General features: G+C 47.5%; 1 protein-coding gene across 3 annotated transcripts; it reads left to right on the plus strand.

Moving 5' to 3' along the window:
* The first annotated feature begins 863 nt into the window (after window positions 1-863).
* On the plus strand, window positions 864-27,255 carry LOC102403096 (liver carboxylesterase). Of its 3 annotated transcripts, none has more exons than XM_025268684.2 (14): window positions 866-1,023; window positions 4,152-4,359; window positions 7,765-7,909; window positions 10,795-10,928; window positions 12,036-12,189; window positions 13,905-14,009; window positions 17,073-17,177; window positions 19,763-19,801; window positions 21,808-21,948; window positions 23,528-23,608; window positions 24,310-24,457; window positions 25,158-25,289; window positions 26,546-26,618; window positions 26,897-27,255. In XM_025268684.2, the coding sequence occupies exons 1-14, from the start codon at window positions 972-974 to the stop codon at window positions 27,078-27,080; spliced, it is 1,701 nt and encodes a 566-aa protein (XP_025124469.2). In that variant the 5' UTR covers window positions 866-971; the 3' UTR covers window positions 27,081-27,255. The 3 variants fall into 3 exon arrangements, with proteins under 3 accessions (XP_025124471.2, XP_025124469.2, XP_025124470.2); XM_025268685.2 differs by having other exon boundaries at window positions 867-1,023; window positions 4,155-4,359; XM_025268686.2 differs by lacking the exon at window positions 25,158-25,289 and having other exon boundaries at window positions 864-1,023.
* The last annotated feature ends 299 nt before the right edge of the window (window positions 27,256-27,554 follow it).

Consider the following 27,554-nt stretch of genomic DNA (forward strand, 5'->3'; position numbering starts at 1 on the left):
ATGATTCTATTAGACGGGCTTTGAGCATCTTCCTCTCTCCCCTAGTAGGTAAGGGCACTGTCATAGGTGTTCTCAGAGCACTCTCCATCCCTCTACTTTGGTGCTGCCACACTGCATTGCAACCCACCCATCACCTCTCCCTGCCTCTGTCTTACCACATGGTGACTCCTCCAGAAGATGGACCATGTTTTATCTTTGTATCCACAGCACTTAGCATAGTGCCAGGCATTTGGTAAGTGTTTGGAGAATGAATGAATGAAATAATAAATGGAAAGATGGATGGATGAATAATTAGAACCAAAGAAATGGAGAGATGGTGTCCCTTTACTGTAAAGACATTCTTTCCCCACATCCCTGCCTGGATAGGTAATGAGTTCCCTGACCCTGGAGGTATACAATGGGAGGCTGAGTCACTTCGCAGGAATACTGTAAAATTAATTCAGACATCAGAAGAGAGACTGAAAGAAATTTATGATGCTTCCAAAATAATAGCATGGAAGTCTGAAATTGAAGCCAAAGGAAATGAAAAGATTTGCCCTTAATTCTCTAGCTAGGTAGCTGTGGGGCTAGGAGTTGCTCTGAAAGCTTTCCAGTTTTTCTGAGGACCCCAGATCAAAAACTCCCCTTGTCTGAAAGCCTCTTGTCTGTTTGTGCCTGCCCTGGGAAGGTCACAGAGCACTAAGGTTAGAGTCCAGGAAAGGAGAAGCACTTATGAAACAAGTTGTTTATAGAATTTGCAGCTACCTGCAATTGGAGAGTTAAGTCTGGGTTCTTGATTTCAAAGAAGGTAAACTCTTGGTGGGTGTGGCTCACACATTCCAACCACCCACAAGGCGGGGAGGAGAGATTTGCTTGTTGCTGGGGCGGGAGCTTGTGGAGGGAGCTGAGGGCGGGAGCTGGGGCCCGGGACTGAAACAGCCCCTGTGAGCAGCGCAGACACCTGCGTGTACAGGAGCAGTTCTCTTTCCAGGATGTGGCTCTTAGCTCTGGTCCTGACCTCCCTTGGTTCCTTCACAGCTTGGGGTGAGTCCTCCTGAAATGCAGATAGCAGGAGCATCTTTGGAAATCCTTGTAGGGGACAAGGATGGGCACAGGGCAAAGCAGTGACAGGCCGGGTTCTGCAGCAGCGCGCGCTCTGTGAACTTGGACGGTCTAGCCCAGCCCGTGTCCCATGGCAGGAGACACAGGGGACCAAGCACACCCTAGACTTGGCTCAGCACAGCCACACCAGAGGAGGACAATCAGCTCCCCTCCCACATCCCGCTGAGGACTTTGACTAGCTCCTCCATGTCTTTCCCTCTTGATTATTAATATGGATATGGAGTGGGTCTTTACCAGAATCCTGCAACAGATCTCTGTTATTGTTGTTTAATAGCTAACTCATGTCCAACTCTTTTGCAACCCCAAGGACTGTAGCCTACCAGGCTATCTGTCCATGAAATTTTCCAGGCAAGAGTCCTGGAGTGGGTTGCCATTTCCTACTCCAGGGGATCTTCCTGATCCAGGGATCGAACCTGTGTCTATTGGCAGGTGTATTCTTTACCGCTGAGCTACTTGGGAAGCCCTGAAGGGATCTTACCAGCATATTAATACTGGTTCTGGAGACAGAGCAGTGTGGGTTCCCATCCCGGCTCAGCACTTAGGGGCTGTGTGTTCTTACACATGGGATGTCCCTCTTCTGGGCCTTGGTTTTGCATTTTGAAAATGGGGGTGGCCACTCTAGCTCCGTGGACTGTTGTGAGGTAGAAATGGGCTGTTTATTCTAAAGAGCGCCTGAAACAGAGAAAGTCAAAAAAGAGATGAAGCAGTTGCTTTCAAAGACACTGTATTACTGCTATATTAAAATGGTTAACTAACAAGGGCCTACCACATACAGCACATGGAACTCTGCTCAGTGTTATGTGGCAGCCTGGATGGGAGGGGAGTTTGGGGGAGAATGGATACATGTGTGTGTATGGCTGAGTGCCTTCTCTGTTCACCTGAAACCATCACAACATGGTTAATCAGCTATATCCAAATACAAAATTAAAAGTTTAAAGCTTAAAAAAAGAGATATGTATTAATAGACTATTAGGGTATTCTAAGGCCCACAGATCAGGAGCCAGCTGCCTTTTGGAAAGGTGGTTTATGACTCACATTTTCATGGAGGAGAGAGCATGGCCCTACCATGGTGTGCCAGGTGGTAAAGACCGGGGTGGGTCACGAGGGAAGAAAAGAAATTGGGAGTAAGGGTGTTTATCTTGGACGCTGATAGGGAAGGCAGAGGAGAGGCAGGATAAATAGGGTTTGGAGTGGCAAAGCAGACAATTTCAGCAGGCTAGGGAGTACGCACAGTTTTCAGGTACTTTGTCCTGGAGTGTTTGGGGCAGGATGATAGTAGCGAATGGTGAGGACCTGATAAAGAAGGGGATTGGGGTACAGGCTCTGGAAGGCTGGAAGGGGAAGTTCATTCCTGTCTCCAGGGATTGGCTAATTCTGAGAGGGGCAGTTCCCCCAGAATCAGCAAGGCTCCAGCTGTCAAAGCATCAGAATACGGGACATAGAGGACATGGTTAATACAAGGGTGCAGCAAGGGACCTCAGAATGCATCTGTACCATTTTGTAGATGGAAAAACTGAGGCTCAGAGAGGGAACTGTACATGCCCAAGGTCAGCTGGAAAACCACGCTCTGAATTCTCTGTCTCCTGAGTCCAGAGCCAGTGCTCTGGCCATCAGTGCTCTGACAGCCCAGGCTGCACTGGGTTTTATCTTCTTTCTGGCTCTGTGACACTCTGAGAGGCCTGGAACCGAGGGGAAGAGCAGTTATGTGTTAGTCGCTCGGTCATGTCTGACTCTTTGTAACCCTGTGGACTGTAGCCCACCAGGTTCCTCGGTCTAGGCAAGAATACAGGAGTGGGTTGCCATTTCCTTCTCCAGGGGATCTTCCCAACCTAGGGATCAAACTCAGGTTTCCTGCATTGCAGGCAGATTCTTTACCATCTGAGCCACCAGGGAAGCCCTAATTAAAAGCTGATTATCCCCTTACTTGGAGAAGGCAATGGCAACCCACTCCAGTACTCTTGCCTGGAAAATCCCATGGATGAAAGAGCCTGGTGGGCTGCAGTCCATGGGGTCGCTAGGAGTCGGACACGACTGAGCTGACTTCACTTTCACTTTTCACTTTCATGCATTGGAGAAGGAAATGGCAACCCACTCCAGTGTTCTTGCCTGGAGAATCCCAGGGACGGCGGAGCCTGGTGGGCTGTCGTCTATGGGGTCGCACAGAGTCAAACACGACTGAAGCGACTTAGCAGCAGCAGCAGCATCCCCTTACTGCTAGTTATCCCCTGGCAAGGTCATACCTTTTCCACCTTTAGAAAATCCATACTAGCTGGCTCCATTTCCTCAGTTACCTCATCTGTAAAATGGGCATATTGATGTCTCCCTAGCCAGGCTGCTCTGATTAGAGTGCCCACTGGTACATAGTAAGTGCTCAATACTCAATCATTACCTATAACACAAATGTAACCACCGCTCTCACCATCATTGCCTATACCTCACAGCCCATCACCCGCTTTTTCACTCTTGCCAGTTGGGCATCTGTCCATGTCATGTCTCTTGAAGGCTGTGTCTATAAGACCAGATCTGAGTTATTCTTCTCTGTCTGGCCACACACTTTGAGAGGTTGGCCTTTCGTCTGTATCTAAAGGGGAACAGTTGGGAGGGTGAGAGGCTGGAAATCATTTCCTGTAAGGATGCTTAAACAAACTGCAGCTGTTGAGGATGGACAAGAGAGAACTTGAGGGACGAGCATGAACAGGGGTCACACTAAGACCACCTGCCTCATGAAGGTGCAGGATGCCCCCGAGCAGCAAGGACCGGGCCTGACGTGGCAACTGCAGGAGACGCATTTAAGCTCAGTGAGAAAAAACCGCCTGCTCCACGGGAATGGGACAGATAGAATGTGACCCCGAGTCACCCTCCTTCTGATGACCCTGTGAGTTAGGAAAGACAGCTTCACCCTCTCCTACATAAGAAGCTGAGGCTTAGAGAGTTGAGAGGACATTCAAGGTCACATGGCAAAGTATCAAAAGTGGCAAAAGTAATAAAATCCACCCAGAACCCAGTTCACTGTCACCACTGACGTGTCCTCATTTCCTCTCAATGTCCAGCAGGGCTGGCACCCTCACCGCCTATTGTGGACACCGCTCAGGGCAGAGTCCTGGGGAAACATGTCAACTTAAAAGGATTTGCACAGCCTGTGGCCGTCTTCCTGGGAGTCCCTTTTGCCAAGCCTCCTCTTGGATCCTTGAGGTTTGCTCCGCCGCAGCCTGCAGAACCATGGACCTTCGTGAAGAATACCACCTCTTACCCTCCCATGTAGGTCAGGGGTGTGGTTTTGGCATCTTTCAGTGGGGATGTTAGCCTCAAAGGGATGCAGGAAGGAGCCAAGGCAATCCTCTGAGTGGCTCATACTTTGCTGTGAAATCCTCAGGCTCTTGTAGATCCTTACCAACATTCCAGAACTCTCACAGCATTCTAGAGCCCTGTGTTCAACTAGGAGTTCACACTCTGTGACTAAAAGACCGCACGTGTCATAGGCAAGAAACATGCAGCCAAATAAATAATTAATTTTTTGAAAAGTGAGGATGGTAAGTAAAATTAAGACAGTGGAAATCATACACAATTCCACCACCTAGCAAGAGCTCCTGTTCATATTTTAGATTCTATTTTTCTAGTCTTTTATCTGTTCCATAATTTCTCCCTTAAAGTGGAATCACATAATTTCCTGTACCCAATTCTAATGTGTGTGTGTGTGTTTCCCACACCAAAAAGCAATTCTTGCAGACCATATGTGTGTCCAACAGTTCAACTAATTTCTGACACTGTTTTGCCAGAGATAGCATCAGATTCCATCCGTGAAGGGCTCAGTCCCACAAAACCTCCCTCTACTTCAAATGCGAAATCCAAGTTGTCAACTGTGCATCTGACCAACTGGCTATAATTCAGAGGTTCCCATGACCCTCTTCCTAGGTTCTATTTATTTACCAGAGCAGCTCACAGAACTCAACAAACTAGTTTCCCCACTACATTACCATTTCATTATGAAGGATATTGAAGGATACAAACCACAAGCCAAATGAAGAGACCCATAAGGTGAGGTCCCTGACAGAGGACCCAGCACGGTGGCCTCCCTGGTTGTCCAGGGGTTAAGAATCCGCCCTTCCACTGCAAAGGGTTCAGTCCCTAATCAGGGAAGTAAGATTCCAGATGCCACGCAGTGTGAAAAATAAAAACAAGTTCTGGTTCACCAACCAGGATGCTTTCTGAACCTGTCCTTTTGACGTTTTACGGAGGTTTCATTACATGGGCGTGAGCGTTCATTGCTCAGTTGTGTCCGACTCTTTGTAACCCCTTGGACTATAGCCCACCAGGCTCCTCTCACCATGGAATTTTCCAGGCAAGAACACTGGAGTGGGCTGCCATTTCCTCTTCCAGGTAATCTCCTGTGTCTCCTGCATTGGCAGACAGGTTGTTACCTTGGAGCCACCTGGAAAGCCATTACATGGGCAATGGATTGACGTCATTGGTCACTGGTGATTGATTCCCCTCCAGCCCATCTTCTCTTTCCAGAGTTCAGGGGGCTGTGAGAGAAGGTTCCCTTGCTTATAATAATGAGATTATTCCTCTGGCAACCAGTTCCCGCTTTTAGGTGTGGTCCAAAAGTCACTTCCTTAACCCAACAGTATACACTGCTCAGGAAAGTATGAACACAAGGGTTTCAAGAGCTCTTCAGCAGAAACTGGCCAAAGATCAAATACATACTTCTTACAAATGCTTATTTTTCTTATATCACAGTATCGTATTACATGGTACAGATAATTTAGATGAAAGCAGTAGACGAAGTTCATGAAAGTGTATCATGAACACCATTATGTGTCATTAAATATCACAACCTGACATTTAATCACCATTTTATATTGAGTATTGAATCATAATTTCTGTACTCCATCTCTTATTTGGGGTTCTTCATTGTTGTTGATATTTTTTATACTATAAATAGCACTCTGATGAACATCCTATAGCTAAATTTTCATGCATATTCATTTTTGGATAAGTTCCAAGATATAACATTTTGGAGTAAGAGTATTTTAAAAATTTCCCTTCAGAAATATTACAACTGCACTGTTTTAATTAATATATGAAAACCTCCATTAACTGACTTTTTGTCAATGCTTGGAGTTATTAAAATGGTTTTTATCTACTGAATAGGCAGAATAATGTTAATAATTGTTACCATCACCGTTATACACAAAATTATTCTTTTTATTCTGTGTTTGTTTGAATACTAGTGACATTGAGTATTTTTCCTTTTTAACTCTTAATCTTCTTTTATGAATATTATGTCCTTGCCTAGGTGATCTGGGGAAAGTCCCCACAGGATGGAAATCAAGAGGTTATCTTGGAGGTTGTGATTCTGTGACTTGACAGCCGTGTCATCCAAGCACATCAGTGCCTCAGTTACCTCATCGAAATACGTAGGGCAGTCATGCCTTTTTTTGTGGGGGCACTGAGATCCGTAAATGTGGCTTATAATATCCTTGAAAACATGAGCACTACATAGTGTGATTTTTTCTGGCTGTGTGACCTTGGGCAGGTTCTCTAACTTCTCTGTGCCTCGGTTTCTCAACTGTAAAATGAGGATAATAATAGAACCCATATCATGGGGCCAATGGGAATTTAAATGAGTTAATATATAAGAAGTATTTAAAACAACAGTTGGCAAGTTGAGAGGACTCAATAAACATTAAAAATTATAGTATCTGTAGCATCTTTAAAGTCTCCTATTGGGACAACCAATAGCTCTTGCCTGTGATGAGTTGCTGACAAATATTAGCATGTCCATGTTGCTAGACCCTTATAGAAATCACTCCCCTCACTTACATAGGACAGATTGGGACCCAGAGCAGGCAAGGCATTCACCCAAGGAAACCCAGAAAATCAGGCTGAGGCAGGACTAGAATATAGTTCCCCTAATGCTGCCCCGGAGAAGGTGATGGCACCCCACTCCAGTACTCTTGCCTGGAAAATCCCATGGACGGAGGAGCCTGGAAGGCTGCAGTCCGTGGGGTCAACTAAGAGTCGGACACGACTGAGCTGACTTCACTTTCACTTTTCACTTTCATGCATTGGAGAAGGAAATGGCAACCCACTCCAGTGTTCTTGCCTGGAGAATCCCAGGGACGGGGGAGCCTGGTGGGCTGCCGTCTATGGGGTCGCACAGAGTCGGACACGACTGAAGCGACTTAGCAGCAGCAGCAATGCTGCCCCACAAATATTTGACCCTGATCTGTTGTAGGCCCTAAATATCTGCCATTTGATTGATTTCTCCTGGTTTCTGGAAGTCTCCTGTGGCCTAGAACATGTTTCTGTGTGGGCAGAATACAGAGGCACTCTACAGCGGGCGTCATACAGTGCTGGTGTGGACCCAGGGATGCAGGAATGGTCCTTTTTCATGCCCATCAGCACATAGGGCAGCCTCCTTCCTTGATCCCGAGCATTCCAGAGGCCTAAGAAGGGAAGAGGGTCAGGTCTGACCGTACATGGTCCTGGGAGACCTTGGTGAGCCTGAAGATCCCCATCGCATGCCCCAGGTATGGTAAGAACAACTCTATTTACTGGCCTGAAGCTGCCAGCCCAAGGCCTTTGATGACCACAGGAGACATCTCCTTGGTCAGCTCTGATTGAACCTCAAGATTTCTTCTCTCTCCTTGCCCCTCGCAGGTGCTCCCAAGACCCAGTGGGGGCACAGTTGCTCTCGGATCTCTTTACCAACAGAAAGGAGAACATTAGTCTCACGTTTTCCGAAGACTGTCTTTACCTAAATATATACACCCCTGCTGACTTGACGAAGAGAAGCAGGCTGCCGGTAAGCGGTGGGAACCACTGGGCAAGGCTGGTATAGACTGGAAGGGGATGAAGGCAGTGTTGGGTGGGGGGTGTCTTGGGCCAAGGGTCTTCTGGGGCCCCAGGGCTTTCTTGTGCACCACAGCCAAACCTGACATCAGGGAGCACAGGTTGCCCACACCTCTGTTTCCCCTCGGCCAGAGTAGGGCCCCTGGGGGAGATTGCTGCCCATCTGTAACGCACATTTAATTTTTCTGATGTCTCTCATGCTAATAGATGGACAAGAAGGATGACTTTTAATTGCTAGATTAGGAATCTGATACCCAGAGAGGGTAAAACGTCATTTCCATAAAGTTAGAGCTGGAAGCAATCTCGGAGATAAGCCAACAAGCCAACCCTTCCTTTACAGCCAGACAAACTGAGGTCCAGTGAGGGGAAGGAGCGGTCACAGAGTAGGGTTGGCAGGACTGGAGCACGGGGCTCCCGGAACAGCGGGAGCGCTCTGACACGCGCTAGCACGGAGCCTGTGTGTGGCCTTTCGTCAGCACACAGAGGCCCTCTCTGACAGCTTCCTGTGACTTGGTGTCACAGCTTGGGGGGCAGAGCCTGGAGCAACAAAGATGTATTTTCCTTTGCCTTTGCCAGCTATCAAGATTTTCTTGTAGTTAATTTCAGTTCCTAGTTGTTTTGGGTAAAGCTGATGACCCAATGAGTCAGCATTTCCAGAATACATGGAACCCAGAGACAGAGCTGTCACGCGAGTGTGTGTTCCTGGGTTCCTTGTCTCGTCACAACGAAGATTTGGAGTGACGGACATTAAAGCCCCCTCAGCATGTCACAGCTCTCGGGTCTTGGATAGACCGTGTTATAGCTCTCAGGTCTCGAATGGACCATGTTATTGCTCTTAGACAAATCAGTGTTACAGCTCGGTGTTACCGCTGTATTTTATTTAGAAGATAGCAGGAAAATCCATCTTCGAGGCGTGAGGGCATGTGGATCCCAAGACACGAGGAGAAGGGCACCCCAGCGCGCAGGGGAGAGAGAGAGAGAGCTATCTTTGGCTTCTCTTTTTATATGTTTTTTTTTTTTTTTTTCCCCCTGGGCCTGTCCTATGTAAATTGGGCCAGTCAGGAGTGTTGTTTGTTTTACCTGAGGTCCTCACTCCGGTCCTCGGTCCTCGGACCTTCTTTTGTTCTATTTTCCCGGGCTTTTCCCTTCCTTGTCTTTTAGCCACCGCCGTTTTGGACTCCTTTTCCCTATTCTACCTACCTAACAGAGCCGACTTCTAGGCTTAGGCTGGAGGTCTTCGGGGCAGGTCTGCTGGAAAAGGAGAGGTCAATGGGGTAGAGGGGTCAATGGCTGGATGTGCCCACCCATCACCCAGGAACACCCCTGGCATGGTGCCCAGATGTGGAGGAGGGTGTCTGTGAACTTGTGATTAGAAGCTCAGAGAGGTGGGGACAGTTTTTCACTCATTCATTTATGCATTCATTTCTTTTCCCTATTATGTACTCAGTGTTCCCATAGACAGAGCTAGAATTAAGGGTTAGGAGAAAGGCAAAACATAAAACCATGACCACACAGCCCCTGTCTCGAGGATCTGCACAGAACTGGACTGGCCTCTTCAGGAAATCACTGCTGACCAGCCCCTGGCTCAGCCTGGTCTCAGAGATGACTGCAAACTCAGTCCCTCCACCCAGAGGTAGTCAGGGAACAAATGTGTTGGAGGAGCAGGGGCTCCAGGAAACTGAGGCTGGAGAACCTCAGCTGTGGACACAGACTCTGGAACCACAGGGTCTGGATGTAAATCCTTGTTCCACCTTTTACTGTTTCCTCAAATTGGGGATAATCACACACAAGTGTTCAGTGACCAATATGAAGATTTATGGCAGTGTCTGGCATAGCACATGAGGCTAGTCTTCCTGATGCATTACTTAGAGTTGAAGGGAAGGAATTCCTCCTGTCCAACAGCCAACCTACTGCAGCATGGCCATTGGCTGCTGTGTGCTGGGTGGCTCAACATGTGGACTCTGCAGCCAGACTGCCTGGGTTCGAGTCCTGCCTCCACCACCTATTAGCTGTGTGACCTCGGGATGGTTAAGTGCCTCCGTTTTCTTGTCTATGAAAAGGGACAATAGTAATTCCTTTCTCATGGATGGTTTATTTTAAATGCTTGAATAATACTTGTTGTATAATTTATATATGAGTTCTTTGATTTTTTTATTAACCAAGTGTTTCTATTATTTTAGTCATTCTCACTTTATTGCTATGTGAACTCCTTAAATTGAGGGCTGTGTGTTATGAATTATCATAATATGTGAATACATATTCACTCTCATCCTCAGTTCTTGCTCAGGTGCCCCTGGCACCTAGTAGGTTTTCAGACCATATTCATCAAATGGTTAAAGACTTCTCAGAGGAGGTAGTTTTAGGCTGGGCTTTGGAGGATGGGCGAGATTTGGGGAGCAGAGGAGGCAGCAGGAAGTCATATTAAGAAGAGGTGCCACCCACGGCATGTGCTTCTTAACATGATCATTCATTCACTTGAGAAGTTGAATTCGACACACAAAAGGTAACTAAGATGAAGCTGAAACAAGCTTCTAACCAAGGGCTTCTGCCTACTGAGTGTTCTGAGCTGGATGAGGGGCCCAGGAGTGAGGGTGGTGGGAGTGCTGGGGAGGATATGATGCTCGAGCCTTGGCTGTTCCCATGATGATGTTCTCAGCATGAAGAGCACTGAGCGCAGGTGGCACTGGGGCAGGGGAGACAGGCAGGGGCAGCCAGGGTGCCCTGAGTGGGGTGGTGGCCTGGGCTGCAGCTGGAGAATGGGTAGGTGACCAAACCTGTCTCTGAGGTCTTCCCCAGCTCTGCTTCCTGTAACCCTGTGGTTGCATCCTCCCCGTCCAGGTGATGGTGTGGATCCACGGAGGAGGTCTCATGGTGGGCGGGGCATCAACCTATGATGGGCTGGTCCTCTCTGCCCATGAAAACGTGGTGGTGGTGACCATTCAGTACCGCCTGGGCATCTGGGGATTCTTCAGGTAAGACCCTGGACTCTCCTGGTGGCACATTGCCCCCAGGGTGGGGGTGCTAGGACCCCACTCTGGTCATGCAAGCCCTCTGGTCATGCAAGCCCTCAAGGGGCTCCTTGCTAGGCTCCCTACTAAGACATCTGAGTCCCCTCCTAATTGGGCTCCACCTACCTTCTCATTCCCCAGCCACCCTGGTGCACTTACTTCTGAGCTCTTACACATAAAACACCTAATCTCCCTGACACACTCCTATTATTCCTACCAAGCCCACCCAGTTGTCATCTCATCTGAACTGCTGATCTCATTTTCACTGTGCTGCCTGGCATGTTGCAGTCACTTAAAGATGACAGTTACCATGCAGCACAGCACTTAGAGGCTCACACATCTTTCCTCCTGGGGAAGTAAAGAAGGGGTAGACTCATGTGGGAGCTCCATGAAGTCTTGTAGGTGAAGGAACGGGTGCCTGGAACTGGGAGGTGGTAAGGAGCATCTGACTCCAGGGGTACATCTACTTGGAGGAGCGTTGGGCCATGGACCCCATTTCTTCTGAAATTTGGCACATGTGTGAGTGAAGGCTTGAGTCTCCTGCGTGGATTCTGTGGGGACAGGAACCAGGTTTCCAGCAGGCAGTTACTGAGCTTTTCCCGAATGCACTGGCGCCAGGACCTCCTACCCTGAGATGCTGGGGGTGGGCTGGGGGAGGGGTGGTCACCTCCCTGGAAAGACCTGTGGGCTGAGGAGGGTTGTCCCAGGGGAGTCGTGTCCCAGGATGTGTCCCCTTCACGGAGACCCCTCAGCTCTTCCCCCATGGCCTGTGTCTGCTCCCAGGGACAGTAACTGCACGTACTTGCCCCACTTCCTCTCCCCACGGCCTCTCCTCTACCACGTGACTCGGTTTCACCCCGACCATAGCAAATGCTCAATCAGTAGATGAAGGATGGCTCTGTAGAGCCCTGTAGCAGAGCAGGACAGCAGGAAAGTGAAGAGCCCGTGTCAGGGCTGTGGAAGCCCAGTCCTTTCCAGAAGGCTCCCCTGGACCCCCAGCCCCATCTCTGGTCCTCAGGGCCCTGCCGGGACATCTCTGCTCCCAACCCCACCCTGTTCTCTTACTCACAGCACAGGGGATGAGCACAGCCCGGGGAACTGGGGTCACTTGGACCAGGTGGCTGCGCTGCACTGGGTCCAGGAGAACATTGCCAACTTTGGAGGGGATCCAGGCTCTGTGACCATCTTTGGAGAGTCAGCAGGAGCGGAAAGTGTCTCTGTTCTTGTAAGTCTTCCTGGCCCTGATGTGGCTGCTGATGGGACCCCTTGCAGATCAGCCCATCTAGTCCTGGGACCTTTACTTCCAAGACCTGGATTCAAGGCTGACCTGACTCTGTGCAGCATCAGATGGTGGAGAGTTAATGGCCAGACTCCCCTTGGCCCCCAGGAAGCTCAGGGCTCAGCTCAGCCTCCGGGGCCGTAGCTGCAGCCACAGCTGCAACAGACACTCTCTTGCTGTCCTGTGTTGGTTGAGCTCATCCTCTCCTTCTTAATCATTTTAATGTTAGGACTCGCCTCACTTCTCTTGAGATTAGGGGTGGGTGTAAATGATTAATCAGAGGAGCCAACTTGAGGTTGGTCTGGGTGTCCTTGTCTGACTTGAAGCCAGGCCTACAGTTCAGGGAGACGCGAGCACTAGGAACAGGTTGGGGGCCCCCTCTGAGGGCTCTGGGGGCTTGTCCATGCCCAGGAGGGAGGGCAGCAGTGTCTGGGGCTGAGGGATGGAGCTGGGCTGGGGAGAAGGAGAAGAAGAGGAGGGATGGGGGATGGGACAGGCGACAAGGGGATACAGACAGGACCTGGGAGTGTGGTGTGGGGAATGGGAATGGGGGAGACACCAAGGGAAGCAAAGCTGGAAAGCCAGATTAGAAGGTGCTGGGGGCTGTGGGAAACACTCCAACTGTCTCACATTTGAGCAGAGAGTTAGTGCTATTACCGTTTTTTCCTTTTTTCGGTCGCTTGGCCTGTGGGATTTTAGTTCCCCAACCGGGGATCAACTGGTTCCCCAACTCGGTTCCCCAACTCGGTTCCCCAACCAAGTCCCCTGCATTAGGAGCTTGGAGTCTTAACCACTGAACCGCCAAGGAATTCCGTATTACTGCTTTTTAAAAATCTATGTTGGTTTTACAACTGAATACTCAGAGGAAAATGTTTTTATTTTTCATAAAGTGGAGAAATAAAAGTACAGAAAACCTCAAAGAAGAAAAAAATTCATTCGCAATCCCATTGTCTGTGGAGACTCACCATGAACATTTTGATCTGTATTTTTCTAATTTTTTCCTATGATTCTATTTATGTATTAATCTAGGTGAAATTTCTTAAATAAAAATTTTCCTTAGCATTATAAAACAACATAAATGTTTATCTAACAATTACACACCCTTTCATATTTTTGTGTGTATAGTCAAGTAGTTCCATGGTAAGAATGAAAGATAGCTTAGTTGCCCAATCTCACAATATTGAAACCTTGGGTTATTCCCAGTGTTTACTATTATAAACAACATTTGCATTATTAAAAGTTGTTGTGTACCTCCATGCTCATTTTCCTTAGGATAAATTCTGAGTAATGGAAACAGGAAATCAGAACTGTGCCTTTACTTTATTTATTTATTCTATATTTCCCCAGCCAGGTTTAAGATTTTTTATTTACTTTTATTTTTTTAATTAATTCCTACTGGGGTATAGTTGCTATAAGAACTATGCTGCTAAAGTGTTGCTAGGAGTTGCTGAGCTGCCCTCAGATACTGTTGATTGTTATAGTCAGTGGGCGCCACACACCACCTGTTCTGTCCCTCTGCTCCTGCCTCCCTCCAGCTGAGGTTTTCTCAAAGATGCTGGGCCCATGGTCTCCACAGTCCAGGACAGGGTTGTGGATGGGTATAGCTGTTGAAGACCACCCTCCCCATGAGCATAAACTCCCTTCTCAACACGGTCCTGCAGGTGTTATCCCCCCTGGCCAGGAATCTCTTCCACCGGGCCATCTCTGAGAGCGGCGTGGCCCTCATTTCCACCCTGGTCAAGAGGGACTCGAAGGCTGCAGCTGAGGTAGGTCTCACACTGGCCTGCCCGCACACCACGCGCCGCCCTCCTGGAGTTGTCAAGGGCTGTTCTTAGAATATGGTCTGGCTGACATCCTCAAAGAATCACAGAGGTGAGGGTGGCTGAACATGTAGGAGAAGGACACACCTCTCCCCACCTCCCCCTTATGCCACTGCACAAACCGGGAAGAGAGCTGAAGCACTGGCCAAGAGAGTGAGGAGGGCAGAGCTGGACTCGGGCTCGTGACTCTGGACTGCCAGCCCCGTGCACTTTCCACAGAACATGTTTCCCAAAGTGTGCCAGGTGGGGTGAGGGGCTGCACAGTGGGCAGTGGCCTGTCACCTGTGTTGCCTCTCTCGGGGTCTGAGTCTGCTGAACTCATTGGCTCCATGTGACTCTGGAGTGGATTCTTCCTGGGGGTTTGTGACTGGGTTAGTTGCTTGGAGGATTCATTCACTCATTATTAGACATAATCTGACATCTAGCAACCTCATGAAGCTTCTATTATTATTTAGGAGGCAGTTAATAATTATATAATTGCACAACTTAGAAAATGTCAGCTGTGATTGGAGCAATAGAGGTACCTGATGTCAACAGAATCCAAAAGCAACACGTAGTCCAGTTTGTAATGCTCAAAATTCTCCAAGCCAGGCTTCAGCAATACGTGAACCGTGAACTTCCAGATGTTCAAGCTGGTTTTAGAAAAGGCAGAGGAACCAGAGATCAAATTGCCAATACCTGCTGGATCATCAAAAAAAGCAAGAGACTTCCAGAAAATCATCTATTTCTGCTTTATTGACTATGCCAAAGCCTTTGACTTTATTGTGTGGATCACAATAAACTATGGAAAATCCCGAAAGAGATGGGAATACCAGACCACCTGACCTGCCTCTTGAGAAATCTGTATGCAGGTCAGGAAGCAACAGTTAGAACTGGACATGGAACAACAGACTGGTTCCAAATAGGAAAAGGAGTACATCAAGGCTGTATATTGTCACCATGCTTATTTAACTTATATGCAGAGTACATCATGAGAAACGCTGGGCTGGAAGAAGCACAAGCTGGAATCAAGATTGCTGGGAGAAATATCAATAACCTCAGATATGCAGATGACACCACCCTTATAGCAGAAAGTGAAGAGGAACTCAAAAGCCTCTTGATGAAAGTGAAAGTGGAGAGTGAAAAAGTTGGCTTAAAGCTCAACATTCAGAAAACGAAGATCATGGCATCTGGTCCCATCACTTCATGGGAAATAGATGGGGAAACAGTGGAAACAGTGTCAGACTTTATTTTTTGGGGCTCCAAAATCACTGCAGATGGTGACTGCAGCCCTGAAATTAAAAGACGCCTACTCCTTGGAAGAAAAGTTATGACCAACCTAGATAGCATATTCAAAAGCAGAGACATTACTTTGCCAACAAAGGTCCATCTAGTCAAGGCTATGGTTTTTCCTGTGGTCATGTATGGATGTGAGAGTTGGACTGGGAAGAAGGCTGAGCACCAAAGAATTGATGCTTTTGAACTGTGGTGTTGGAGAAGACTTGAGAGTCCCTTGGACTGCAAGGAGATCCAACCAGTCCATTCTGAAGGAGATCAGCCCTGGGATTTCTTTGGAAGGAATGATGCTAAAGCTGAAACTCCAGTACTTTGGCCACCTCATGCGAAGAGTTGACTCAATGGAAAAGACTCTGATGCTGGGAGGGATTGGGGGCAGGAGGAGAAGGGGATGACAGAGGATGAGATGGCTGCATGGCATCACTGACTCGATGGACGTGAGTCTGAGTGAACTCCGGGAGTTGGTGATGGACAGGGAGGCCTGGCGGGCTGTGATTCATGGGGTCGCAAAGAGTCGGACATGACTGAACGACTGAACTGAACTGAACTGAGTCCAGTTTGTAGGGGGAGGTTATCATGAAAGTTTTCTTGAAAAATAAAATGATCACGAGTTGAGATGAGAAGGATTAGTAGTAAGTTATTTGATAAGAAAAGAATATCCAGGAAGAGGGAACAGTCTGTGCAAATGTCCTGGGCAGGAGCAGGTATCTCAAGAGAGTGAGTGAGGAAGGCTGATGTAGCCAGGGCAGAAAGTGCAGATAGGACCTGGAGAGAGCTGAGGATGGGGCCATTGGCAGGGCCATGCTACGTAGGACCCGGTGAGGGCTTTGTCTTTATTTGGAGACTGTTACGAAGACAAGAAAGGATGAGCAGCACAGAGTCCCTGCTGAGGAGTGTGCCTTAGTGTCAGTGACGTGGAACATTTGGTCTCGCTGTGAGAGCTGGTTTGGTGGAGGGGTGGGGGCAGCAGCCAGACTTAAAGGGATGAGTGGTAAGTAGGAGAGGAGGAGATAAGAGTCCAAGAACATTTAGAATTTTGGGGAACTTTTTTCAGAATTGTTTGGCTATTAACAACAGAAGCCCATTAATCAGGCTAAAGTTAAGAAGGGGGAGTTTATTCAAAGGAAATGGATATGGTAGAGATGGACCTGGATTTTATCCAACAGGACCAGAAATTGCAGAATAAAGAATCTTAAGTCCCTTATTGTGCGCTCTTGCTCTTCCTCTCTCCTCTACTTCTTCCTGTGCCTTTTTATTTTTCTACCAAATACATACTGAGCGCTGATGTATGTCAGACACTAGGCCAGGCTCTGGGCAGCCCGTGCACACTCTCCAGGGCCCCGTCATCATGGCGCCTGACTTCTCTTCTTCTGCATCTTCCCCTCTGGCTGCAATTTGCAACTGACTGGCCTGAGGCCACGTGGCTATTAATCGGATGAGCCAAGATTTGAAATTAGAAAGTGGGATTCTGGATTCCAGGCTCTTAAGCACCCCTTCCATGCTGCCTCTCTTTAGATGTTCAGCTTTGAGATCATTCTGCCCACTTTAACAGAGATTAGGCAGCAGAGGCTGAGGAATATAAGTGGCATCCCTGGGACCCAGGACCTACTGGTCTGGAGTATTTTCTGCTATCACAGGCTGCCTATAGAAATTGAGGTTGGGACAGAACACTCAGTATTGATGGAAGGAAGAGAGATGGCTCTTGAACTCTATTGTCACCTGTGATCTCTACAGCAAATTGCTGTCATTGCTGGCTGTAAAACCACCACCTCAGCTGTCCTTGTTCACTGCCTGCGCCAGAAGACAGAGGACGAGCTCATGGACATAACACTGAAAATGGTAGGTGCATCTACTCTCTTGGAAACACAAGCCCCCTACCCTAGAAACATGGCCCCAGGCTTCATTATTTCACTTTCAGTCCTCTTGCCCTGGAAAAACTACCTGGGACAGTTTCTCAGCTCCCAGGAGGAGTGTCAGCCTCTAGATCTGAATGGGAACTTTCTTTCTTTCCTTCCTTATTACAGACTATCTCAGATGTTAGCAAAGACAAAAAAAATAACGTAATAAACAACTGTGTCATGACTCCTCATATCTATCAACACTTACTTTTCCAATATTGTTTTCTAATATTTTTTAAAATTTTATTTACTTATGGCTGTGCTGGGCCTCCTTTGCTATGTGCGGGCTTTGTCTAGTCTTGGTGAGTGGGGGCTACTTTCTAGCTGGTGGTGCCCAGGCTTCTCATTGCCATGCCTTGTCTTGTTGTAGAGGATGTGCTCGAGGTATGGGGGCTTCAGTTTCCAATATGTTTTTAGGAAATTAAACATTACATATTCTCAGAGATAATTACCACCCTGAATTTGGGGGATGGGACTATTTTGAACAAAGATATTCAGAAATATTGTCACAATTTGTTTTGGTTAATTTAGAAACCACCTCAATTATAACCTAGTGGTGGTCCAGTTTTTTAGATTTTCTGTGTGTCTGCCTCAATTGTGACTCTAATATAACTGTATCTACCCACTCATCCATCCAACCTTCCATCCATTCATGCATCCATTCATTCATCATTTTATCTGTCCATCCGCCAATGAATCCAATTTATCAGTGTCTTTTCATCAACCTTAAATAATATCAATTCATCTATAGCACTCATTCATCTATTACCAATCATCCGTATTTATGTATTTCATCACCCATCTCTCTAAAATTAATGATGAATCCATCACCTAGTCTGCTGGCTATCATTCATCTATTCACTTATCCCCCCAATTCACCCATACTCCTTGGATTGACTAATTTCATCCATCCATGCATCTCTGCTAAGTGTATGCAGGGAGATAACAGAGCAGGTGACGCAGACATAATTGGATATAGTCTCTATTCACAAGGAACTATTCAAGGAGAAATACACACATTGACTTAAGTGGATTAGGTATGGTGGGAGTACAGAGAGGGGAAGCATTCATTATAACAAGCAGGGCTGCTTCACAGAGAAGGTGACATTTCAGGACTGATGGATGGCTATGGTGGTGGGTCATCACAGGAAGTTAACAGCATGACAGATACCCAGAGAACAGCACATTTAGAACCAATGGGAACCGTTGGAGTAGCCTGAGCACCTGGACTCTCTGTCTGGACCCTGGAATCCTGAGGCTACTCCTGGACTACCCGGAGCTAGACTCCAGCACTGGATTCTGCTCTGTTTCCATGGGTTAAGTCCAATGTAGCCTTGGATCCCTGTTTCTCAGGCTCAAATAAGGTGACCGCTGTGCTCAAAGATAAAAACACAACTGTTTTCTGGTTGTGTACATTTCTTTCAGAGGTAAATTTCTTTCATCAATTCTTCATGTGGCACAAGAGATTCAGCTTATAAGGGGAGATTGGCTGACTTTGGGGAAACCCAGAGAACCTAAGAGTCCATGTTATTCTTCTAAGATCTTCTGAGATCATGTGGAAGTGTTTCCAGGATTATCCTCTCTCTCCAGTACACACACACACACACACATGCATGCATATGCACACACACACACCTGCACACCTGGACTGTGGGCCTACAGCACATAATGGAGGGATCCTTAATAGGATTTCCTATACTGGTCAGGCCTGTTAGCTACAGTGTCACAACAAAACTAGCACAGTCTTGGTAAGCTCACAACAAAGAGAAGTGTGGGGTGGGCTGAATTTCAGTGAGCTTGTAGGAGTCAAGATTTTCTAAAGCAAGATAAGAAAATTCATCTCAAAGTGTCTTGGAAAGAGAAAGGAATATGTTGTGACAGAATCTTCAGGTAACTCACTGACAAATCCAAGAGTGGATGGCTTCAGGCATGGCTGGATCCAGATGCACATATGCTATTATTAAGAATCTATCGCTATCCCTCAGCTTTTAACTTTCTGTGTTGGTTTCACTCTCAGACTGATTTGTCCCCTGGGGAGGTTAAAGACAGCAACAGTACTCTAGTCTTACATACTATCTGCTTAGAAACCCTATTTCCCAACAATTGCAGCAAAAATTTGGATAAACTCTATTGAAATGACATGGGCACATGTCCACCGCTGAAGTAGTCCCTGTATTCAGGGATTTGGTGCACCGGAGGTCACATACAGATGTCTGCAATGATGGAGTGAGAGTGGGGAAGAGGGGGTTCCCCAAAGGAAAATCGGGGTGTTGTTGCCTGGAAGAACAGAAGGGGAAATGGGTGGAAGGCAGGGCAGGCACCAACAGTCCTCTGCAGAGCTCCCCTCCCCCATCCCACACCTGCTCCCTGTGCTGGTGCCCAGGGGAGGGTGTCCTGCCCGCTTCCTTTCAGCCCAGCCAGGGTGGCACCAGGAGGGAGAAGTTGATATCTTTGAGCACAGCTCACAGAGGTCAGCTTTCCTCCCAGGAAGCCTCCTCACCACAACCACTGTCTTTGTCTTCACAGAAATTTTTCGTTCTTGATTTACACAAAGACCCCACAGAGGTAAGGACTTTTGTTTTCTTGAATACACATTTTAAGTCTTGACACCTTTGCTCAGTCGCTAAGTCGAGTCCCATCCTTTGCGACCCCATGGACTGTAGCCCATCAGGCTCCACCGTTCATGGGATTTCCCAGGTAACAATGCCGGAATGGGTTGCCATTTCCTTCTCCACTTGACACCTTTAAGCTCCAGTTAGTGAAAAGGAAAGAATGAAATAATTCTTCTTTGTAGAATCATGGTATCTCCTTGTGTTTATATTGCTGAGGCCCAGAGAGGGGCTGTGACCCTGCCTGGGTCACACAGCCAGGAAGACCAGATATAGGACTGGAACCAGTTTCCTGGACTCCTAGTCCAATGCCCCCAGTTTTGAACTCTGTGTCCCTGTCCCCAGCCAGCCCCTGGTCTTATTTACATTCCTAAAAATGCCCTGTTGGGAGAAGGTGAACGAGAAACCTCCATTGTGGGGAGTGGAGATGACTGGGTAAGGGGCTCTCCAGGAGCCTTCACGTGGAGCCCAGATCATCTCCTGGGGGCTGCAGGGTTGACTGGCTGTGCAAGTCACTCTATTTGCAGGCGTGTGGGGAAAGGAGCCATGAGTCTCAGTCCTCAGGACACCACCCCCCTCCCAGTCATGCAGGAAACTCCAACAGCAGTCTCCCCAGGCCAAGAAAACATTGAGGCCTTGTTGGTTGGTGTTTTATTATCAATAAATATTACACATAACTAATTGTCTGTAAGAAATGTCTATTACATAAGGTGTCTTTAAACAGGAACATACACAACACAAGGTTGAGAAAATGTGACCAGAGGCTCAGGAACCTGGCCCCATATTTCCCCTGTTGAAGTGACAGAGCAGTCCCTAAATCAGAGTCGTGGTGACTTTACAGAACTTAAGTGCTACGAATAATGAGAATGTTACTGAACCAATCAGGGGTCTTGCTCCTTACTGGTTATGAGATCAAATACATATTCACAAATCGTAAAAAAGAAAGGTGACTTTAATCAGAATGCAGCAATCTGGGGAGATGGCAAAGTCAGCATCCCCCCAAAACCACCTTGCAAGTTTCCATTTGGCCATGAATCTTTTTGTTGTTGTTGCGGCATTCAGGCTTCTCTCTAGTTGTGGTACGTGGGCTCAGTAATTGTAGTGCGTGGGCTTAGCTATCTGAAGGCATGTGATATCTTAGTTCCCCAACCAAGGATCAAACCCGAGACCCCTGCATTGCAAGGCTCATTCCTAACCATTGGACTACCAGGCAAATCCCTGGTCATGAAACTTTTTAAAGAGCAACAGAGAAGTGATCTCAGTTCGCCACTGAGATAGGAGGTCAGAGTGGTAGCCATTTCCCTCTGTCCGCAGGCTCATATGCAGGTTGTTGATTCCTTGTGATCTTCTAGATATCATCTTGTTCACATAGTTTATTTTGGAGATTACTAAAGGGGAAGCTAGGGAGGAGACCTGGTCATCTGTTAATTACTTATTCTTCATTTCTACTTCTTTGATCTATGGGGAGAACCAAAAAGTTAAGCAAGGTATTATGTGATTAAAAGATCTGATAAGTGTGCTTGGGCTGGAGATGAATAGAGCAAGGTGGGGGGGCCTGGTTTAAAAGTTGGTTATCATATAGCTTTGCTAAAGTGACCAAAGTAAAGGGACTTCCTGCTGAGGGTGGTTCTGTAAAGAGATGCTTGCAAGGACTGTAGATGGAGGAATGCACATAGATATATTACTATGTACACTTCAAATTAAATGCACATTATATGATATATTTTCATACCAATTTGAGTGGAGATCTGTCCCCATCACATGACCACTGCTGTCCCCTGGTCAGAGTTCAGCCCTCTTGGATCTGCAGACTTAGCCCCCTCTGTTAGGACCCAGGTGTGTGGCCACCACCCACGGGCACCCAGGTGTGTGATACTGGCCTCGAGTTCCAGCAGGTGGAGAGGAGGATGAGGGTGTGACTTAGAAGGGGAAGCACAGACACTCCCTTGCTCTCTTCCCTAGAGCCATCCTTTCCTGCCCACCGTGGTTGATGGAATGCTGCTGCCAAAGATGCCCGAAGAGATGCTGGCTGAAAAGAATTTCAACAATGTTCCCTACATGGTGGGAATCAACAAGCAAGAGTTTGGCTGGATTATTCCACTGGTGAGAAAGTGCAGGCCTTGTAGACTTGTCTCCCATCCCATCACCCTCCCATCTCTGGTCACAGACCTCTCTCTAGGAGAGAGGCTGTGTCCCCAGGGCAGCTGTCCCCTTCATACAAGTTGACATTTCCATAGAAACCATCTCTGATGGTCCACACTGTCATCTGGGAGATGTAGCCCTGGGGACCCACGTCCCCAAACACTCTCTAATTGTCCTCCCATCCATGGATCCTGAAATGTCGGTTCCAGGAGGGCTGGTAGAGATCGTCACTGGGCAGATGATAAACCTGGAAAGGGCCAGGGGCTCAGGAGTTAAGTAGAGTGGGGCTTGGAACCTGCAGCCTCTCGCCTCAGGCTTGCTGCTTTCATGCTTTCTCCACAAATTACCCCTGCCTCACCCATGCTCTCACTCATCTCACTGGAAAGAGTCAGAGGAGCCTGCTTCCTCCTGAGTTAAAATTGACTTCTAAAAGTTAGGAAGGGCTTTCCCTTCTGACAGAGATAAACAAAGCCAGACACTAGGTGAAGTGGTAACAGATTTGATTCAGTTACACCCCTGCTAGAGGGAAATGATCCATCGTGAACTGAACCCAATCCCTGAAATGAAAGCCTGGAGCCTCTTTAAGGCATGGGTGAGGCGGGGCGGATTGTCTGTGTGATTGGGCTCCCTGGATTTGTTAGCTGGCATTTATGTGGAGAAGAAACAACTCCTGCCTTTATGACAGGAGGCAATGGTGTAAGTAGAAGCAAGACCCCCACTGAACTTAGACCTTTATCATCTCACAGAGACTGGAGGAGAGAGCAAGAATTATCCCTGAGTGTTTGTTTTTCATAGAGATGGCTCTCAGATCCTTGAGGAAACAGTTTTGGGTGGAAGACTTACATCTAAAGGGGCAAAGAAAAGATTTAGAAGGGGCTCGTGGACCTAACTGCCTATCACCAGGTTTGGGCTGGAACAAACAGTAAAATCTCCTGGCAGCCCAGAGCTCTTTAAGGGGGCCTGCAGTCATCCTGGGGACATGGCCTTAAGCTTTCTGCAGCTGTCCTGGAGTTTGGTCAAGTCTTAGGACAAAGTTTTGATGGAGTCGTTATGTGCAGAGTTCTGTGGTTCTTCAGCACGATTTCAGAGATTTTACCAAAGGACCCAAGTCATAATGGCAGGATTTGGAGCTTTCTCAGTTATCTGACACAGCGGGGTATTTGTGGAGGTCTGTGTCATCTGCCCCAGAGCCTTCCACTTCAACATTAGGCTGGCTGAAAACTTCCCTTTCTGTCTTGATGATTATTGTAGGGACTCTAGCCTAATTATTTGTGTACACACACACACACACACACACACACACACACACACACACACACAAAGACTGGGGCGCCTTCCCTTAACAATTACTTTATCCTCCTTGCACTCCTTAATCTCTAGATATAAAAGTCTGTTTGATTCATTGGTTTTGCCCAACTCATCAAAGACTCATGCCCATCAAGACATGACAAAGTGACCTTAAGTCTGCATTGGTTTGGTCTCTTTGGTTTTTCCTGCCATTGCTTAATGATTCACAGTTGTTTAACCTTTGTTTTAACAGTTCATGAGCTACCCTCTGCCTGAAGACAAGCTGGACCAGAAGACGGCCACATCACTCCTGTGGCAGTCCTACCCTCTCCTTGTGAGACTCTAGGAATCACAGGAACTGGTTGAGCCCCAGCGAGGGCCAGAAGCGTGTCCCCAGTTGCAGAGAAATTAATGGCAGAATGAAGACTGGGGCTGGGGGATTCTGATCAACTTTTTCTACTTTTCTTATTGTTACTCAAGTTGAGGGGTGGGGGAAAGTTTCAAGTGGGTGTAAAAGGCTCACCATTAACCAAACAAGAGATGCTGTGTCACTCACCAGGGGTGGTGAAGTCAGAAATTGAGAAGTAGCAAAATTAAAACCACCAAGTGAATGAATAATATTTAGGAAGAATTTATTGTACATAAACACCACTTTTCTCTCTGGGAGCTTCCAACTTCAAAGGCTGATAGGTTTGAGGACATGAAGTTACAGCATGGCTTCTAAAGTGAAAATGAGGAAGTTGTTCACCTTTCCAGTGGTTGCTTATTACAATAGAGTTTTTCAGGTGTCAAGGGAATGGTGAAAAGTGATTATCTCATACCATTTTAGGGAGATGACTTAAGTTTATTTTGTGATTGTCAGAGGGCTTTACAGAAAAATAACCTAAATTAGGTTTTGCTTAGGTGCATGAAATAAGCGAGAGTTAGTTTTGCTCCCATGGCTTAAATGGTTTTGTCTGCACAGATAATTCATAAGTCTGGTCTCTATCTTGTATTTAATTTTAACAGTGGTCACTTTCACTTGATCTATTTCAGAGCGTTCCTGAGGAACTGACTCCAGTGGCCACTGACAAGTATTTAGGAGGGACAGACGACCCTGTCAAAAAGAAAGACCTGTTCCTGGACTTGATAGCAGACGTGGTATTTAGCGTCCCATCTGTGAATGTGGCCCGTCGCCACAGAGGTAAGTCCTGGACATTAGGCAGAAGAGGGTCACCACCATTCCACCTTCACTGGTTCCTGCCCGGCCCTCAGCACAAACACATGCATGGAAACTGTTGAGACTTGTACATCCGATACTAACTGCATTTGGCCTGAAATGCTCAAAAATAAGCGGAACTGAAAGCACCTGTTTTGCTGCAGGTATTCTCCACAGGAATGAAAAGCAGCCTGCTATCAATGAAATGTAGTGGTATTTCTGTGGACATAAACTGTGTATATCTAGATGTTCTGGTGTGAGAATGCATCAGGGCCAAGAGGTTTATATGAGTTGACCCGATGCCTCTACAATGATAGTTATTTTTAATCAGTTTCCCCAGAGTTTCAACATTCGTTTATTTATTCATTCATTTACTCAGTCACTGAATAAATACTGGTTCAAAGGTAGTTCCACCTCTACCACCAATGTACCCTTAAGCAACTCATAGAATTTTCCCAAGCTCTTTATTCTCTACTGTGCTAATAACCAGGCACTTGCTGCAGGAACACACAAGGTTGGCACACAGTTGGTTCTCACAGTGGACAGCTGTTATTAATGCTCTTGTTGTTCACGCAGGACCAGGCGTGCCCCCCATTTCCTGATTGCTCACAGCCCCCTGGAGCCCTTGATACTCTCCAGTTGTGTGTCTGCTGAAATGAACCATGTATGAATCCATGTTTTCCAGATGTGGGAGCCCCCACCTACATGTATGAGTTTCAGTATCGCCCAAGCTTCTCATCAGAGCTGAAACCCAAGACAGTGATAGGGGACCATGGGGATGAGCTCTTCTCTGTCTTCGGGGCTCCATTTTTAAAAGGTGATGGCCTTTTTGTGACTATGAACTTGGAGTTAGGAGCTCCTGGTCCGGGATTTGATTTGGTAACCTTGGGCAAGTTCCTCCTTCTCTGCAGTTGTTCGTCTCCTGAAGTCACCATAACAGGGTGGAAGGACAAAGGGCCCAACCATGTGTTGTTGTTGTTCTAGCGTACATGGTGTAGAATGCATATGCTTCTGCCCTCACCCATGGTCACTCTAGAATCCAGACCTGGGCATCAGCAAGACGGGAGTGTGTCACCCTCAGGGCCCTGCTCAGGGCTGCTGCTGCTGCTGCTAAGTCGCTTCAGTCATGTCCGACTCTGTGCGATCCCATAGACGGCAGCCCACCAGGCTCCCCCGTCCCTGGGATTCTGGCAAGAACACTGGAGTGGGCTGCCATTTCCTTCTCCACTGCATGAAAGTGAAAAGTGAAAGTGAAATCGCTCAGTCATGTCTGACTCTTAGCAACCCCATGGACTGCAGCCTACCAGGCTCCTTTATCCATGGGATTTTTCAGGCGAGAGCACTGGAGTGGGTTGCCATCGCCTTCTCCTCTGCTCAGGGCTAGAAGGCCACTATTCACGCCACCCTCACAAGAGCATATCAGAGTACGAGTGAGAGAGTAAGGTTATAATTGCTGTTAACCTTGAACCAGGACTAATGTGTGGGTGTCTATATATCCAACCATCCATCTAAAGCTTGTATCTTTTTTAATTAAATATATTTAACATTATAATATTTTAAAGAATAACTCTCACAAACGTCTTCAATGTCTTCACCATCAACAGTTAACAGACAGCTTGTGTGTGACACACCCCAGGGCTGTGCCTCTGGACACTTCCTGATGGATGACTATTTGGGGATCTTGCAGCTTGGTTATTTTTCAGATTCTGAAAACATATGTGGGTGAAGGAAACTGAGAAAAGACCCAAAGCATCCTGGGAGGTGGGATTAGTCTAGCAGCAACCCTGGGGTGTGTCCCTAAAACACTGAAGGGGGAAGGGCAGTTGGGTGGGCACAGAAGACAAGGTAGTCAGCTTATGGATCGACTCCAGCCCTTCACTGAGCCCAGCCTCAGTTGGTAACTGTCAAGCTTAAAGTGCACTTGAATTACCCAAGATGTTCTTAAAATGCAGGTTTAGACTCAGCAGGTCTGGAGTAAGGGCTCCATTTCTGAATCTATTAACAATTTCTTAAGTGCTTCTGTTGCCCATGAACCACACTTTGAGCAGCAATGGCTTTGTCCTCTCCCCACAGATGGTGCCTCAGAAGAGGAAATCAATCTCAGCAAGATGATGATGAAATTCTGGGCCAACTTTGCTCGGAATGGGTGAGCTTCTGGCAGACATGGAGTGGGGTTGGGAAGGGACAGGGCATGTCTGTTGGGTGGGGGGAGCTTCCAACGTGCGATGGTCAAACACCTGGCCCTGTGACCTCTGACATGAGAGCTCCCTGTGATGGACTGGCTGCCCAGGACATGGTCAGCCTCCTGTCTCTGGTGGCATATGAGCCTTTGGCAGAAATGAAGCCATGGTGTCCCTGATCATCTCAGAGGGTTGTTGGGACCAAACCTTTGCTTTGGTGAATTTCTATTTGATTCTGTTTCAGGAACCCTAATGGGGAGGGGCTTCCCCATTGGCCAGCGTATGACCACAAAGAAGGGTACCTTCAGATTGGTGTCAACACTCGGGCAGCTGAGAAGCTGAAAGACAAGGAAGTAGCTTTCTGGAATGAGCTTCTGTCCAGGGAGGTGGCAAAGAAGGCACCACACTTAAAACATGTTGAGCTGTGAACAGGAGACTCGACTGGGTCCCCAGACGGAGGTTTCTCTAGAAGTGTTTATTTGCCAAAGAGGCGTCTTATTGTGGAGTCTGAAGAATTATCTGATGGGAGTGGCAGAAGTCAAGGAGGGGGAGTTTCTGTTTCTGTGGCCTCAATTTGGAAATAAATGTTCTTTTGGAGACCAAGTCGATGTCTTTGTCTTGCGCTGGAATAAAGTCATCCTCCTCAGTGAGAGAAGGATGAAGGCAGTGGGCACCATCGGCAGGAAGGTGCTCTGGCCATTCTGGCTTGACCTCTGGACGTGCAGAGTGGAGCGGGCTGGGCTCTGGGAGGTGCTGAGGGGGCTGCTGCATCCGCTCCACGCCTCTGGGCCATCCACAACTCCAATGAGAGGATGTGGGGGACCAGAGTGCTGTGTCCCCCTCCTCCATGCGGAGCTGCCTATAGAGATGGAGGCGACACAGACTGAGGATGTCCTGGAGTG

This window comes from Bubalus bubalis, chromosome 18 (genome assembly GCF_019923935.1).
Source record: "Bubalus bubalis isolate 160015118507 breed Murrah chromosome 18, NDDB_SH_1, whole genome shotgun sequence".
Classification (NCBI taxonomy): domain Eukaryota; kingdom Metazoa; phylum Chordata; class Mammalia; order Artiodactyla; family Bovidae; genus Bubalus; species Bubalus bubalis.

Bases quoted from the DNA above. Each gene is read 5' to 3' on its own strand.
- LOC102403096 (XM_025268684.2), top strand. From the start codon at position 972: ATGTGGCTCTTAGCTCTGGTCCTGACCTCCCTTGGTTCCTTCACAGCT. The intron at 23,609-24,309 runs GTGAGACTCTAG...GATCTATTTCAG, and splicing joins GGCAGTCCTACCCTCTCCTT to AGCGTTCCTGAGGAACTGAC. The intron at 24,458-25,157 runs GTAAGTCCTGGA...CATGTTTTCCAG, and splicing joins TGTGGCCCGTCGCCACAGAG to ATGTGGGAGCCCCCACCTAC.